The sequence below is a fragment of the Sciurus vulgaris genome (genome assembly GCF_902686455.1).
Source record: "Sciurus vulgaris genome assembly, chromosome: 7".
NCBI lineage: Eukaryota > Metazoa > Chordata > Mammalia > Rodentia > Sciuridae > Sciurus > Sciurus vulgaris.
In genome coordinates, this window is record NC_136467.1 from 7098278 (window position 1) to 7115053 (window position 16776).

A 16776-nucleotide genomic window follows, 5' to 3' on the forward strand; every position below is an offset into this window, starting at 1 on the left:
AGAGAACATTTGCCAGTTTTCCCAGATTTGACATTTACCTAATTTCCCTATACTTCATCTTTTTTTCTTTCCACAGGTTTAAATTTTCAATTCCTTCCTGCTTTCTTTTCCTATGAAATTAAACAGCCCAGGGAATCCGGCTGACCCCTCCTAGAGGACAGTCCCTTCCTGTCCAGCAGGACCCCTCAGGTGACCCATGTTCCTGTATTGGGCTTAATATGCAGTCAGTGGCCAACAGGAAAGGGGAAGCTGAATGGCCCTTGCGGGGCTTGAACTGTGACCCCTGCTTCACTGTAGAATGGTATTCTACCCAACCCAAGCCTTCTAACTACCTTCAGGCCAAAAACACAACGTCTATTTCATTATATTCTCCTATGACTCATTATTTAGATTCCTAAAACATGAATTTATGGAAATCGGTATGAATTTTGTACTTTAAAATGAATGTTTCCTATTCTTAAGAGAATCTATGAATATGTACACAGAAAGACTACTCCTGAAATAAACAGAATATAAAGCATAGCAATGAGTCAAGATTTTACAGGAACAATGTATTCTTCACTATAATCTGATGAAATATAAGAGGAAGTTTTTTATTGTTATCCTTAAGTACAGAGTAGTATCTTTTGTCAGTGTTAACATTTATTTTCAAAAACGTTTGCAAATATGGTACAACCAATACTAAATAATTTTAGTTATCTGCAGATTATCCATTTTATTAAAACATACCTAGAAATTTGAAAACTAGGTTTAATCAAAGTTTAAAAAGCATAGTTTGACAGGTTAATATTATCCTACATATGCATGCACACAAATCCACACACACACCCATGTATTCCAAAGGCAAGTGATGCATAAGTGATTTTTGGCTAATTATCTGCTTTCAAGCTCACTTGAGAATGGATTCTACGTAGACCCAGTCCCCGTTACAAATTAACCATATTCTTCCAAGTTGTTTCTGTTTATAAAATGCTATCTAATATTGATAAGTGAAGAAGCCCCTGGGAATAATAGAAGTAATAGCAAAAGAGCAATGTTTGTTCCTTTCTATCAGTGGGAATCCATTTATCAATCCTTTACGGCTGCTGCTTGTTGTATGCTGAGATAAATACAGATGTTCCCTTCTGCCTGGTGCTAATCTGTCACAACTCCCTGTGAAGTGCACAGTGGCATGCTTGCAGTGAACTTGCAGTCTTGTTCCAGTGCAAGGTTAAAAGGAGTCTATGGAAATCTGGGTCAACGCTTGAGAAGAAACTAAAGGAGGCTTTTTGCTAATGACATGTGATTACTTGTCTCCATTATTTCCTTAGGATATTAAGCTTTCTACAAATGCGAGCACAATATTTGTTCTAGGTCAAAAGGTTTTTGTTTTTAACTTTCACAATATTTAAATATGCAATGCTTTCAGGAGGTGCCTTTCAGATGTTGCATGTGCTTTTGAATCATCAGAAATCACCCGGCACACATGATGACACATCTGTTTCCCCTTGGAAAGAGAATTGTATGCTCAAATGTTATTTTATTGCAAACAGAATAAATGCAATAGTGCTCACTGATAAATTCTTTAACTAATGAATGTTAGTTTTACAAATTCCACTAGCATTTCAACCACTGTGAATGCAGTCAGCAAGATTTCTAAAGTCTTATTGGACTTTGTCCGTATGTTAACATCTCCTAGATAAGGATGATTGTCATACTAGTGAAGCCAAGTAAATTAAATAGATAAATGATCAGTTTTCAGTTATAGGAGCAATTTATTTTATTTTTTATTTTTATATATATTTTTGGTTGTGAATGGACACAATACATTTATTTATTTACTTACTTACTTATTTATTTATTTATGTTGCTGAGGATTGAACCCAGTGCCTCATATGTGCTAGGCAAGCACTCTACCACTGAGCTACAAACCCAACCCAGGAGCTATTTATTTTAAATATTTATGTAGGTAAAACCATCCTGATTGACTCTATTATTAATTCCCATTGCCATTATTTTGTTAGAATTGATTAAAACTTAATGGCATCAGATTTCATTAATTCATTCTACAGTCATTGTATACCAACTATTGACAAGATATTAGGCCAAGTTCAAGGCATGTAAGGGGATGTGAGACGCCTGCAGAGAATCTTTAATAAGGCCAAAAAGACTGGAGCATTTCAGCTTCCATGGATTCACAGAATTCAGTCAGCTGAAGAAACCCCTCAGGACAACATCCCACGCCAAGGAGAGATTGTCTCAGAATAGATAATAGGGAAAAAGAACGAAAGAAAGAAAGAAATTCCAAGTGGAACCAGAGTTGGGAAACGGCAGAGTACGCCCGTTTTGGACACTGCCCCAAATCACCAGAATAGGAAAGACTGGCACCCTGAAGGCTGCCCTGAATCCTACCCACGACGAAGTTTCAGGAAAAGGAACCTCACACACAACTGAGCAAAAGAGAAGGAACACAGACCTAAGAGAAAAGAAGCGGGAAATCCAAAAAAAAGTCTTTAAAAAGAATACAGAAAATGGAGAGCAGGATATGAAAGAATACCCACAAGATGTTTTAGTTTTCACTAAAACAACTGTCCACAGCTGTTTCAAAGTGAACTGTTATTGTAAGTGGAAATAGGGACAACAGATTGTCTTCACATAAAGTGGAAAACGAGAAACTTCTGAAAAAACAAGTAAAAATTAAAAGACTTGAGAGAATTTGATGAATGTAGAAGTTAGGGGAAGAAGAGTCAATATATGTCTGCTGAACACATCACAGCAAGAGAACAAAGCAGATGCTACATATTAAGTTCAGCATCACTTTCCTCATAGTATGCTCGTGAACTGATCCCAAAATGACCAACACCAAGACATATTCTTTTTTTCTTTTACTTGGTTCTTCTTGGTTATACACAACATTAGGATTCATTCTGACATGATTATAAAAGCAGGCATATAATTCATTCTGATTCTGTCCCCAGCAGTCCCTTCTCTCCCCTTCTCCTTCCCCCTGTTCCCTTCCCTCTTCTCTACTGATCTTTCTGTTATTTGCTTATTGTTGTTTTCCTTTTTCAGTTGTGGGTGAATGTACTTGATGGTAAGAGTCACTGCGGTGTATTCATGTATGTACGCAGGAAGGTTAGATCAGGTTAACTCCGTCGTCTTCCCTTATCCAGTCTCTCCTACCTCCCCTTTAATCCCCTTCATCTAGTCTGCTGATCTTTCTTCTATTTCGATGGAATCCCCCCATTTTCGTCTCCCTGTCCCCTCTTCCTCCCCTCCCCTTCATTTTAGGCTAGCTTCCACATATCAGAAAAACATTCAACTTTTGATTTGGGGTGGGTCTGACTTGTTTCACTGAACATGATAGTATGCAGTTCCATCTATTTAGCGGCAAGTGTCATAATTTCATTATTTATTATGGCTGTGAGTAATGCTTTATTGGGTACGTATACCACATTTTCTTTATCCATCTGTTAGAGGGTACCTAGGTTGGTTCCATAGCTTAGTTATCATAAATTGTAACTATCAATTACAGCATTGATATGGCTGCATCCCCATAGTATGCTGATTTTAGATCTTTTGGGTGTGTACTGAAGAGTGAGATAGCTGGGTCACATGGTGGTTCTATACCTAGGTTTTTGAGGAATCTCCATACTGCTTTCCAGAGTGGTTGCACTAATTTGCAGTCCAACTAACAATGTATGAGTGTACCTTTTTCCCCACATCCTCACCAACACTTATTATTATTTATTTTCTTGTTAATTGCCAATCTGACTGGAGTGAAATGAAATCTCAAAGTAGTTTTGACTTGAATTTTCTTAATAGAGATATTGAACATCTTTTATATCTTCACTGGCCATTTGTATTTCTTCTTTTGAGAAGTGTCTAATTGGTTCTTTATCCCATCTATTAATTGGCTTATTTGGTTTTTTTTTTTTTTTTTTTTGGTGTTAGGTTTTTTGAGTTCTTTTTATGTATTCTGGATATTAATGCACTGTGTGAAGAGCAGGTATCAAAGATCATCTCCCATTCTGTAGGCTCTCACTCACATTCTTGTTTCCCATGCAGAAGCTTTTTCATTTGCTACTATCCACTTATTTATTTTTTGTTTCATTTTTTGTGCTTCATGAGTCTTATTAAGGAAGTTAGTACCTGTGCCAACAAATTGGAGTGGCCTACATTTTCTTCTAGAAGTTGCAGAGGTTCTGGTCTAATTCTACTTTGAGTTGGCTTTTGTGCATGGTGAGAGATAGGGCTTTGTTCCATTCTTCCACATATGGATTTCCAGTTTTCCCAGCACCATGTTTAAAAGGCTCTCTTTTCTCCCATGTATGTTTCTGGCACATTTGTCTAGCATCAGATATTTATGTGGATTTATGTGGATTTGTCTCTGTATTCTATTCCCTTGGTCTTCATGTCTGTGTTGGTGACAATTAAGTTTATGTTACCATTGCTCTGTAGTATAAGTTGAAGTCTGGTTTTGCAATGCCTCCAGCATTACTGTTTTTTCTCAGGATTGCTTTAGCTATTCTACATTTCTAATTTTTCCAAATGAATCTTAGAACTGCTTTTGCTAGTTCTGTAAAGAATGTCATTGGTATTTTGATGGGATTGCGTCAAATCTGTAAAACACTTTTGATAGTATGGCCATTTTGATAATATTAATTCTGCCTATCCAAGAACATTGGAGATCTTTTCATCGTCTACAATCTTCTTTAATTTCATTCTTCAGTGTTCTATAGTAGAGGTCCTTCACATTCTTATTTAAATTCCCAAGTGTTTTATTTTTTGAGGTTGTTGTAAATGGGATAGTATTCCTAATTTCTTTCTCAGCAAATTCATTATTGGAGTGTAGGGGAATGATTGATTTATGTATTTTGATCTCATGTCCTGCTATTTTACTAAATTTGTTTATCAGCTCTAGAAAGTCTTCTGGTCGAGTTTTTGGGTTTTCTAAACGTCAGATCATATTTTCAGCAAACATAAAATATTTGAAGTTTTTCTTTTCTTATTTGAGTTCCTTTAATATTTTCTCTTGCCTGATTGTTCTGGCGGGAGTTTCAAGGACTATGTTGAGTGAAAGTTGGCATCCTTGTCTTATTTCTGTCTTTAGAGGAAATGTTTTCAGTTTTTTTTCCTGTTAAGTATGGTGATGGCCTTGGGTTTGTTATATATAGCCTTTTCAAACTTGAGACAAGTTCCTTCTATCCCTAGTTTCTGTGGTGTTTTAAAGATTAATGGGTTTTGGACTTTGTCAAGAACCTTTTCTGCATCTGTTGAAATAACTATGCAATTATTCTTGTCCTTAATTCTATTTATGTGGTAAATTACATTCATTCATTATCATATGTTGAACCAACCTTACATCCCTGGGATCAAATCCATTTGATCACGGTATACTCCTTTCAATGTGTTTTTGTGTATGGTTTGCCAATATTTTATTCAGAATTTGTAGATCTGTCAATCAAGAATATCAACCTAAAGCTTTCTTTTTTTGATCTTTGTCTGATTTTGGTATCAGGGTTTTACTGGCTTCACAGAAAGAATCTGGCAGTTTCCATCCTTTCATACTTCATGGAATAATTTGAGGAGGATTGGTATTAGTTCTCTTTGAAAGGTCTGGTAGAACTCAGCTGAAAATTCATCTGGTCCTGGGCTTTTATTTGTTGGAAGGCCTTTGATAGAAGCTTCAATTTTATTATTTGATATTGATTTTTTTTAAGTTATCTATATCCTCCAGGTTCAATTTGGGTACACCATATGTCTCTAAGAATTTGTCAGTATCTTCAAGGTCTTCTAGCTGATTGGAGTATAAATTTTCAAAATAGTTTCTAATGACCCTCTGGATTTCAGAAGTGTCTATGGTGATATTTCCTTTTTCATCTCTGATTTTGTTTATTTGAGGTTTCTCTCACTTTATTTTGGTTAATTTGGCTAAGGGTTTATCAAACTTACCTATCCTTTCAAAAACAAACTCTTTGTTTCATTGATCCTTTGTATTACTTTTTATTCTCAATTTCATTGCTTCATCTTTTATTTTAATTATTTCTTGTCTTCTACTAAGTTTGGTGAAACCAAGACATATTCTAACACAATTCCTGGGTTCCAAAGAAAAGAAAATAAAACCTTTGGGCATCAGGGTGAAAAGATCAATTAATTGATAAAGAGAGGAGAAAAACCCCAGCATATTGTCATTAGGCTTGTCCATAACACTTTATGACAGAACAGGAAGTAAGATATTTAAGATACTCAGTAGGAGAAAAGTGTAATCCCATGATTTTCAGCTAAACTCAACTTTTTTCCATATTTCTTATTGGTGCATTATAATTATACCTAATGATGGAATTCACTGATACATAGTCCTACATGCACATAATATAACAATGTAATTTGGTCAGTAATGTTCCCCAGTATTTTCCCTTTCTCTCCCCACTTGCCTCCTCTGGTCAACAGTTATTTTCTTTCAGGACTTGAAGGTCATCATTCCAGGCCCTTTTAGATTTTAGAGTTTGTGCTAAGAACTCATAAGCCATTCTGATTGTTTTTCCTCTAAATGTGACCTGATGGTTTTCTTCTGAGATTTTTTAAATTCTATCCTTGTTCTATATGGTAGGCATTTTGATTTTCATATGTTGTGGAGAAGTTCTCTTTTGATCCTGTCTATTTGGGGTTCTGAATGCCTCCTGTATCTGGAGGTTCATTTCATTTGCAAAGTTTGGGAAATTTTCTGCTATTATTTCCCTGAAGAAGTTATCCATGCCATTAGTCTGTATCTCACAACCCTCTTCAATTCCAATGATTCTTAAAATTGGTTCTTTAATGTCCCAGAGATCTTGTATATTTTGATCATGGCTAATTCTTTTATTTTCTTTAATACCGTCTGAATGTTCAAGGCTGGCCACTTTGTCTTCCTGCTCTTATATCTGTCTTCCGTATGGTGTACGCTATTAGAGAGATTTTTTTAGCTGAACATTTTATTCAATTTAATGGGCTTTTCATTTCCATGATTTATGTTTGATTATTTTTCAGGATCCCTATCTTCTTATTAAATAGAACATCTCACTTATATCCTATACTGACTTTTTAATTCATTTAATTATTTTTGTGTGTGTTCTCTTGGAATTTATTGATCATTTTGATAATTTTTTGAAATCTTTGTCTGTTATTTTATCCACTTCAATATCTTTGGAGTCAGTTGTTAGTGAATTATGAACTTTAGGAAATGTTATGTTACCTTGTTTTCTTCATGTTTCTTGTTTCCCTATGCTGGATTTTGTGCATCTGTTGGGATGGATTTCTCTTCCATTCTTATATGCAAGCCTTTCTAGGGCATAGATTTCGCTAGCCAAAATATTCTAGGATATCATGTTATTGTGAATTTTTCTATGTATTTCCAAGAAGTTTTTGTAGTATAGTTTCCTTGTTAGTTTTTTGGTGATAACCAGTATATTTTGATTCAATTTGTATTGTGTTAGAGCTTGAGAATCCCACTTTTCCTGTAGGTCTCACAAGAGTGGTGTCCTTCTTATAGATTCAGTGATTGTGTCATATATACAGGGTATGTGTTGTATAAACTCCACGATTGCTCTTCACCTGAACAACTGTGCATATTCTAAAGGGGTATGGGTGTGAACTGTATTGAGACCCTCTCAGAGGTGTGATGTTGACAGTCTGTGTGTTAATTCTGTTTTCACTGTAGGAGTGGATGTTCAATATTTGTACCTGTGTGCCCTTCAACCCTCCCTAATTGGGACCTGGTCATCTGTTTAGAGTTTTTCTATCCTCTGTTCTTTGTAGTAAAGTATCACTGAAGTTTTTGATACTGCCATTTACCAGTGACGAGTTCTGCTCCCTCTAATGTTGAAGTTTGAACACTAGAGAAGCACGCCAAGGCAAGCATACTAAGCAGGTTTTATTTAAAGGTAATAATACAGACTTCTCCCGGGAGGGAGAAGAGGGCCATGGCTGATGTTCTAAAGTCCCAAGAAGTGAGTGCACCCTACATCTTTTATAGGTTAAGGTCTCTTTTGTTCTCAAGTTCTCTCCCACCTTATCTCTCCTTCCTGCCTACTTGACTAGGTCTGGTTTTACAGGTGAGATGTAACAAGTGAGAAGGGATGGGGCAGGGGGAGGGCCAAAGTGTTTCAGCCAGAGAAGGGCCCAGGGGGCATCAATTAGCATCTCCTTGTCTATAGTTCCTGACAAGGGCAGCTGAATTTGGTAATCAATTGGCTCTGCAGTTCTTTGACATTCCATTCTCCCAGGGGCAGTCTCCAACTTCCAGAGGCAGATGGCTTTCATGGCCTTCATTTCCTCGATTTTACCTGATCCCCTATTTCTACACTGCCTGTCCCCAATTCTGGCTTCAGTTCCCCAATTCTGGTTAGTTTGTGTGTGGAGCAAAATATGCTGATTTTGACTGGGTTAAGAGTATCACACAGCAGCAGAGTCTCTATCTTGTGAACTTACAGTGTCCTAGTAGTCCCCAGTACCTCACAGAGAAGGAAGAAAGAAATAAGAGCAACAATAACAGTAAACATATAAAATGAATACCCAGTGCCTACTATAATACTATATTTCTGCCCATCTGCCTCTGGGCCAAGCCATCAGTCAAAAGGATGGTGTCTCCACCCCTTAGACCAACCCCTCCATGCCTCCATGCACCCCATAGACCTCATCCTCCCATCTGTTTCAGGATACAGATCTTTTATTGCTCGTATCAAGCTCTTGCTGTTTTAGTCCTTCATTCAGCATGCTAATATACTGTTATTATTCTATTTTCAGAAATCCTTACAATCCCATTGCCCCCTGTTTTCCCACATCTCTCCCTACTTTTTTCAGAAACAAATATTCTCACCCCTTCAGATCCTCCTATCCAGGTCTCTTTGCTCCACTCTGATGAGTCTTGGCTCCAGGACTCAACTGCAGGGGCTCTTGCAGCTACATTTTTATCTACTTGGTGTTCCGCAATTTGGCTCATCAGCAGTCTTGGACACTTCATCACCACATCCTGCCTGAGGTGCTTGGTTCTCTTGGCTCTCAGGGCACCCACATCCTTCTGACTTCCACCTCCCTCAGAGATGCTGCTGTCTGTGGCTGACTTCTTATCTCCCCTGAGGAGGTTGGATAATCTCATATCAGTCTCATGGCTTATGAGAGAGTCATATTGTCAAACCAGACATATCAGAATCAGAGATCTAACTTAATGTCCAGTATTACTAATAATTTTAAGATTAGAAGTAATTAAGAGGCACAGAAAAATCATGGAGAAATCCAGATCACCAACGTGGTTCCTCAGGTCCTTTCTTGGCATATTAAAATATGCTCTAGACAAGATATATACAAAAGGACTCTAGAAATTCTCAGAATGATCTCTAACATATAATTTCTTAATTATATAAACTGTCCCACCATTCATCCCTTATTGAAATATCTTCATATCATCCCCTGATAATTGTACAATTGATGACACTTTCCAGAGAACTTAGTTCCATAAATCCACAGATTCTAATGTACTTACCATATACAGTCTTAGAACTGCCACAGGAAGGCCTCTTTCCTAGTAAATGCCATGGTAGGCAGGAATCATTAACATGTGCACAAATAAACTTGGCCAGGTCATCTTTCTTCTTCTCCCAGGATCTGAAAAGTGAGAAAATGAAGGAGAGGACTGATGACTTCAAATTGTACCTACAGCCAGTACCTTTCTTCTAGACTCCAAACTCATCCATTCAGTGAGCTGTCCAACATTTTAATTATGAAACAGGTTTGTTGGACTGAACGGGGGCAGGATGGAAATAATGATTTTTTTCACTCAGGACCCACAGTGTACATACACATACATGCACTCATCCCTCTCTCTTCTTCCATGGCTCCTTAGCCCTCTTCTTCTCAGGGAAAACTTTATACTCATACTTGACTCCTCTTTCTCGCTCACACCAGCATCTAATCCGCATGAAAATTCTGCAATTTCTACCTTCAAAATACCTCCAAAACTCAGTCGCTGATCTCACCTCCACTGCTACCTCCCTGGGTCAAGCCACCATTATCTCTTGGTGAGATGCTCAAATAAGCCCCTACCTGCATCTCTGCTTCCTATATTCCCTTTGCCCTCTGGAGTCCATTCTGACATGTAATATTACTCAAGTCACGTGCCTCCTCAGCTCAGAGCCGTCCAGGGGCTCTGGTATCTTCCAGAATAACAATGGAGTTCTTACAAAAGCCATCAGGTACCTGGACCCCCTGGATCCCCATCAATGCTCCGCCTTGGTCCTCTGTTATCTCCCCTTGTTGGCTCTGCCTTAACCACCCCGGCCTTCCAACCATGCAGATCACAACCTCGGGTCTTCCTCCTGCTGTGTGGTCCATCTACAGTGCTCGTTCCCCGGGGAGCACAGGGCTTGTGTTGTGGTCTCCTGCAGATGTTTGCATCAGTGTACCTTCTTTATAAGGCATTTCCTGGTCACCTCTTTTAAAGAGTGATCCCCATCTTCCCTGGAATTTCTATTTTTCTCCTTCACACTTATCACCGTTTGAAATACCATTATGCACTTCATCATCAGTGTTCAGTGCTGTGGTTTGCGGGTGAGGACAGAGGTGTTTGTCCTCTGCTCTGACACCCACAGTAATGTCTGGCACATAGTAGGCTCTCAATAAATTCTGCACAAATTCATTAATAACTGAGCAAGTTGACTTGATTTGATCTGAGCGTGGAGGATATAAACTCACCTAAGGTAAAGGGAACGTAGCTTAAAACTGCAATGAAGAAAACCTTGAAAAGGAGCCCGGGGGGTTTGACTCTGCAGGCTGAAGAACCACTAAAGGGAACTGAGCCAAGGATGACGTCAGCAGAAGAACATTCTAGGGGCACAGGCTTTGCAGGAGCAGCCCCAGCCTCTGGCCCCAGGAGGCACTGCAGGAAGAGATATGAGGTCTGGTGCCCCAGAAGGGCACTGAAGGATGGAAATGACCCAAGAAAGGAGAGATCCCAACCACCTCTCCAGACAGGAAGGGACCCGGCAAGGCACAGATGCACCTGAGTGGCAGTGAGGGAGGGCACCTCTCCCTGGCCCAGCTCCCCCTCCTGCTGGCCCGCAGAGCCTCAGGGCCACTCAGCCTGCTTGGGCCCTCCCAGCTGGCTAGTTCACACCTCAGGGAGCCTCTGGGAGGAGGGGCAGGTTCGCCCCCTTCTCAGGGCTTCCAAATTAAGAAGCCTCCAGAATCTCGGGAAGTGAATAGGAAAGAAAGAAGACTGGACTTCCTAGGCCCACACTGCAGGTCTCCTGAGCAACGGGAGGGTCCCCTGGCCTGGTGGGACCTCTCCCATGCAGGGGAAGGAGAAGGCGCTGCAGACCCTCTGCCCAGTCGGCTGTGGGAGAAGAGGGCCATCCCCAGACCACAGTGCAGGCACAAGCCCACACGTGCCCAGCGACCATCGTGGGGGCTTTTCTTTCTCAGCAGCGTCCCTGTGGCCTGACTCCCCCACCACCCAGCCCCCATCCTCCTTCCAGACCTGGTGCTGCAGGAGGTGCTGAGGCTGCTGGGGTGGGATCTGAATTAATGGTGAGGGTGTAAATGCCAGGGTTTCTCCATTGTGATGAGGTTGGGGTAAAGGCTGCTTCGCAAAAGAGAATAATAATGAAAGGCAAATGGTGCTCCTCAACCTTCATCCTCTTCCCGAAGCTGAGCACGCTCACGGCCATTGCACGGGTGGCCCGCAGTTACGAGGTCCAGCGCTGGGCCTGTTTCCTAGAATCACCAATAGAGCCGTGAAAATATATTGCTTTATAAGATGGATAATGGGCTCTCATAAGGATCCATCATTTAATATACACATAGATTCTTCAAAATTTGTATGAATAGGACTGTTTAAATATAATTGGTGTATACAGTATCGTCGAATATCAAAGTCCAGAAAATTTATTGGAGGACATTTTTCAGGCCCCAGTCCCTCCCTGCCCCCACTACGGTTTTTTTGTTTGTTTGTTTTCGATTTCGTTTTTGTGTTTTCTGGAATCTTGTCAAGCAAGAAATCCCAGATTCCACCACTGTCAACCCTGGGCTGGAACAGTACCTCTGAGTCAGCTCGCGATCCCTTGGAAAACTCATCTGGTCCTTTCTTCTCGCAGTACAACCGGTACCAGCAGTATGGCGCGGAAGAGTGTGTGCTGCAGATGGGGGGCGTGCTGTGCCCCCGCCCCGGCTGCGGAGCGGGGCTGCTGCCCCAGCCAGGCCAGAGGAAAGTCACCTGTGAGGCGGGCAGCGGCTTGGGCTGCGGGGTGAGTACCCCCACACCGGGGCTGTTGGATGTTGTGCTCGTTGGCTTTTGCAAAGGGTCTAGGATTGTATTTTTATTTTCAATTTCTCTTTGGGCTCAGACGTTTGTGAACTGATATATAGGCAAACAGTTTTAAATTCTCACCTGGGACCCCACATCAGAAAACATGTATTTTTGTTTTGGGAGAAGGAGTTGTGCTGAGATTTTCTGTTTTAATCGCTTACCAAGGTGTTGCGCCGAAGCCCTGTGGACGGCCGCACCACACTGTCCGTGCTTCCCAGGGCTTGCATGATTCGGAGCAAAAATGTGTTCTTTCTGCAGCATTGCCTTGAAGCCGACAGGAGGGACCAGGGAAGTTCCCCAAGAGGGCTGCCTTAGGACACTGTTGCTAAGTGTTTCAAGAAATAAGATGAAGATGAATGTGGAACACTTGAGATGTTATTGTGTCATAAAAGTCACTTTAAGTAGAGAAGGGCAAAGCTAACGGCGCCTGTTAGCAAGGCAGAATAAGAAATGTGGAAAACGTTTGTTGCGAAAGGTCGAAGCACGTGACCTGGGGCTGTTTGAGTGAGTCTCTGTCTGCAAGTTGGCAGTCAAGGGGTAGGGAAGCGAAACTCAGCCCACAAAGACTCACTAAATTATAGGTTGGATGGCAAATGGGTAATAATCCTGATATTAAATGTCATGCAGACTGGAAAAGAAGAAAGCATGGGTGCTTATAAAACGCGACTGAATTTTGATGGGAAATGTTTCTTTTGAAATCGCAACTTCAGGAGGAGCTTGGTGGAGAAAGGGGCGTGGGTAGCAGGGGTGAACTACCCGCGCCTAATTTTTGGTTGAGTCCCGTGAAGTCACCTGCACACAATTTGGCCTCCGTTGTTCTTAGGGAAGCTCCATATCAACGGTACAATGCGACCCGTGAAACCCTGGGCTGAGCAACAGATAAAGCTACTGGAAGCTGGAAAATGTTCAGGTGCCATGATGCCTGGTGGGAGAGCTCCCTGTGGACTCGTGGCCACAACTGCGCTAGAATGAACTCCAGTGATGTCTGCCGCCCTTGGGAATGGGGAAATCAAACCAGGCTTCCTGGCTTCTGGCATCACCAGGCTGCCAGATTCAGGGATCAGCATGTTAGTGAATGTTTTCTTTTAAAATGAGTTATACTCGTTGTGGACTAAGGGCTAAATCGTGTGCTTCTGCCTATGAATTGCCTACCGTTGTTCCATTGGGTTTTAAGATTTTAACTTTCTTGATGAGGTGGACGGTCCATCTTCTGCATTCAGTTATTCCATTTTACTTTGAAAACTTTAAGAATTTTATGTAATTTAAAGATTTGAAGACCTTTATCTTCCTTTTTCGACGTAATACACATCGAAAATAACATTCATTTAAATTCCAAGTCTTGCAAACTCCATTAGGAGTGAATCAAATTGCATTAGTACCTTTGAATTAAGAAAGTTTGGTGATAAACTTTACCTAAAGGAGGATGGCTATTCTCAGGATGTTCCTCTGTCCTTTGGAAATTCTAGGTAGTATGTCCTTAGTTTGATTTGTTCTATTTTGCTATTTTGCTATTTGTCAATTTGTGTATTAGTTGTCTAGTGTCACATACAAATAGCCCCAGATGTTAATGGCCTGATGTAATAAGCATTTATTACATTACAGACTTCCTGAAGGTCAGGAAGTCATCCACGAGGGGCTCAGCTAGACATTCTGGTTCAGGCTCTCCCACAGGGTGGCTGCCAAGGTGCACACAGCTCTCTGCAGGCTTGGCTGAGGCTGGAAGACCCACTCCCAGGACGGCTCATTCACATGACTGTTGGCAAAAAAGACCTCAGTCCTCCTGGGCTGTTGTCATAGGCCACATTTCCACCTTGTGGCCTCATCACCATGATGACAGTCAACTTTCCCTGGAGCAAGGGATCCAGAAAAGGGAGCCTTGGTCCTCGTCCCCAGAGTTGCACACCATCCCTTCCACCTTATGCTACTCATAGGAAGCAAGGTACCACATCCAACCCACCCTCAAAGGGCAGGGGCCTGGGCTCCATCTTAAAGGGCTTCAAGAACTCACTGGCATCTTCTATACCACACAATCTGAGAACGCTACAGAAAAGAACAGAGAGTGGTTTTCAGTGGGTGCATTGGCTTTATGCCTCCTCTCCCCCAGCCTGTGCCACCCCATCTCCACACGCCTCTCCGGGATCCCATCCATCCCCACAGCTATGGCTTCTCGGCAAAGACAAACTGACCTCATCTCTACCCTCTTCCTTCAAATACCAAATTTCACAAAAGGATATTGTTAATTCAACTGAAAGGTAAAGAGTTTCCATAGTGATTAGCAGGAAGTGGAATTGAGGCCTTAAATCCTGGCTCCAGCAACTACTAGTGGTCTTAATCTTTCTGCATCACAGTTTCCTCATCTCTAATATAGGATTTATGATGGTAACCCTGTATAAGATTATCGTGACTACTAAATGAGATAATAGGTATAAAATACATAGAACAGTGTCTGGTAAAGACACATGTATTTAATAATTAATCAAAGACTGAGTATTTATCAAAAATTGCTTATAATTTTCCAAATAGTCTAGAATCTACCTATGGACCAAGACAGACTTTTGGCAGAGAATTACACACCTACACCTCTCCTAACCCTTCCAGGAATTGCTCTTCCTGAGCACGACTTTGCAGTGATGTCATCTGTTTATATTAAGGTCATTACATGGGAAATTTGATGCACATGGTTCAAGACATCTCAATAAACTTCGCCTGAGGAACAGTGGTGACTGTTCCAAGTCTGATCTGAATATCAGTGATACTTATGCTTGTCCTGAAGAAAGCTGTCCTTAAGCACATTGCTAATTGAGAACTGACAATTTCTCTCTGAAAGCAAACTAGAAAACCTATAGCTATGTTCGTGCGCTAACTTGGCATGTCAATAACCTATAATTCAATGGATTTTGAAGTTCGTTTCCTGGCTTTACTTTTTCTTCTTCCTCTTTGCCTATCCTAATAAAAATGGGCTGCCCCAGGGAGCAGCAAGGGCCTTATCCTCTGCAGCCTGCCCGGAAAAGTCACTGGTAGAGAAGCTGTAGAAGAGCCTTAGAGTCTTGGGTGGAAGAAGGAGGAAAGCCCAGATATCAATAAACCCAGTGGTTCTCAGGTGCAGTTTGTAGGTTTATTCTAAGGTCTTTGAATCTACCTGTGCTTAGTGTTTTCCTCAACTGTCAACAGATACTAAAAGTACAACTCTTACTGTGTGTGTATGCAAGACAGCTTTCAATGCTACAAAAAAGGTTCTCAAGTGTAAAAAGGTCAAAAACCAATTCCCTGGCATTCGTGGAACTTGGAAATGAAGTCTTAGGTATGTTGCGATAGGCCCTCAGCCACGTTTTCAGAGCTGACACAACCCTGCTCGTTTGACTACCCCTGTGTGCCTGGGTGGCTCTCTGTAGACCCAGGACTGCTGATGTAGTTTCCATCTGAAGACAGAGTTGCTGGTGTTCTGATCGACTTGGACTTCTGTAAAATAGATGCTAGCACTCATCACTAGGACACTTGCTCAAACCTGCAGTAACGTCAACTGGAAAAGGAGATTCCCTGGCACTGTGCCCCACTCTGTCACTGGGCTCACACATTGCTGAGAAGCTGTGCACACTGACTAGTACACAAAGACAGGGTGTCCATGCAGAGGGTATTGCCAGTCCCTGCAACAAAGGCCTGACATGTGTGGCAGCCACAGCAAATTTATCACCCCTATAAAGAATGATCTGAGAGGACGTTCCACCTCCTAGGATTCAAGTTGAAGTGTTAGACTGGTTGGGTGGCCTTATATGCCTGTCCTGACTCTAAATTCTTGTCCTTGGTAAGTTCATGTATTTGGGTTTCAATATTCATTGAACGAGTGAATGAGCAAGTGAATCTTAACAAGGTAGAAAGAATAAGAATAAATTATCCAGTACTAATCCTCACTCACCCCAGAATAGAATTGCTTACTTTGCCTCAACAAAGATCTCTTCAAAAAAAATTGAAGCATCTTCATATGCTTTTATATAGTGTTTAGCACACATGGTACATAATTTAGAACACCAGCGTAATACTGTGTTCAGAGATCCACAAACATTTGGGAATCTGAAAGTACTACAAAAATTAAGAGTTCACAGCCAGCCAATAAAGAGTTTTGCACATTCTGACATAAAATGTCTTATTCTTGGGAGAACCAAGATTTTTATTTTGACTCAGCACAGAATATTTTCACGCTGATAGAACTCAACAAAGAATGTACTTTGGGATCAAATAATCTGACCTCACTCTCTGCTAACCCTTGATCGTATTTTTACTATTGCTCATAAAAACATTAATTGATTTCCAGAGGAATTCATGAAATGCATTATCCTTCCTTCTGGTCTTATTCCTCTTTATCAGAACTATTGCACTAACTTTCATGACTCCGGTGTGAACTGCTGTCGTGTTCAATACTGGAAAACAGCAGTAGAATCTGGGATACATTATCCTCACTG

At 40.9% G+C, this 16776-nt stretch overlaps 1 protein-coding gene across 3 annotated transcripts in view; it reads left to right on the plus strand.

The window, feature by feature from the left end:
• The window catches only part of PRKN (parkin RBR E3 ubiquitin protein ligase), a 1234090-nt gene that overhangs the window by 1060673 nt on the left and 156641 nt on the right, over positions 1–16776 (plus strand). For all 3 annotated transcript variants that reach the window (XM_079148625.1, XM_079148626.1, XM_079148627.1), the window contains exon 9: positions 12108–12257. In XM_079148625.1, coding sequence (XP_079004751.1) covers positions 12108–12257 — 150 coding nt within the window. The remainder of the gene's footprint in view (positions 1–12107; positions 12258–16776) is intronic.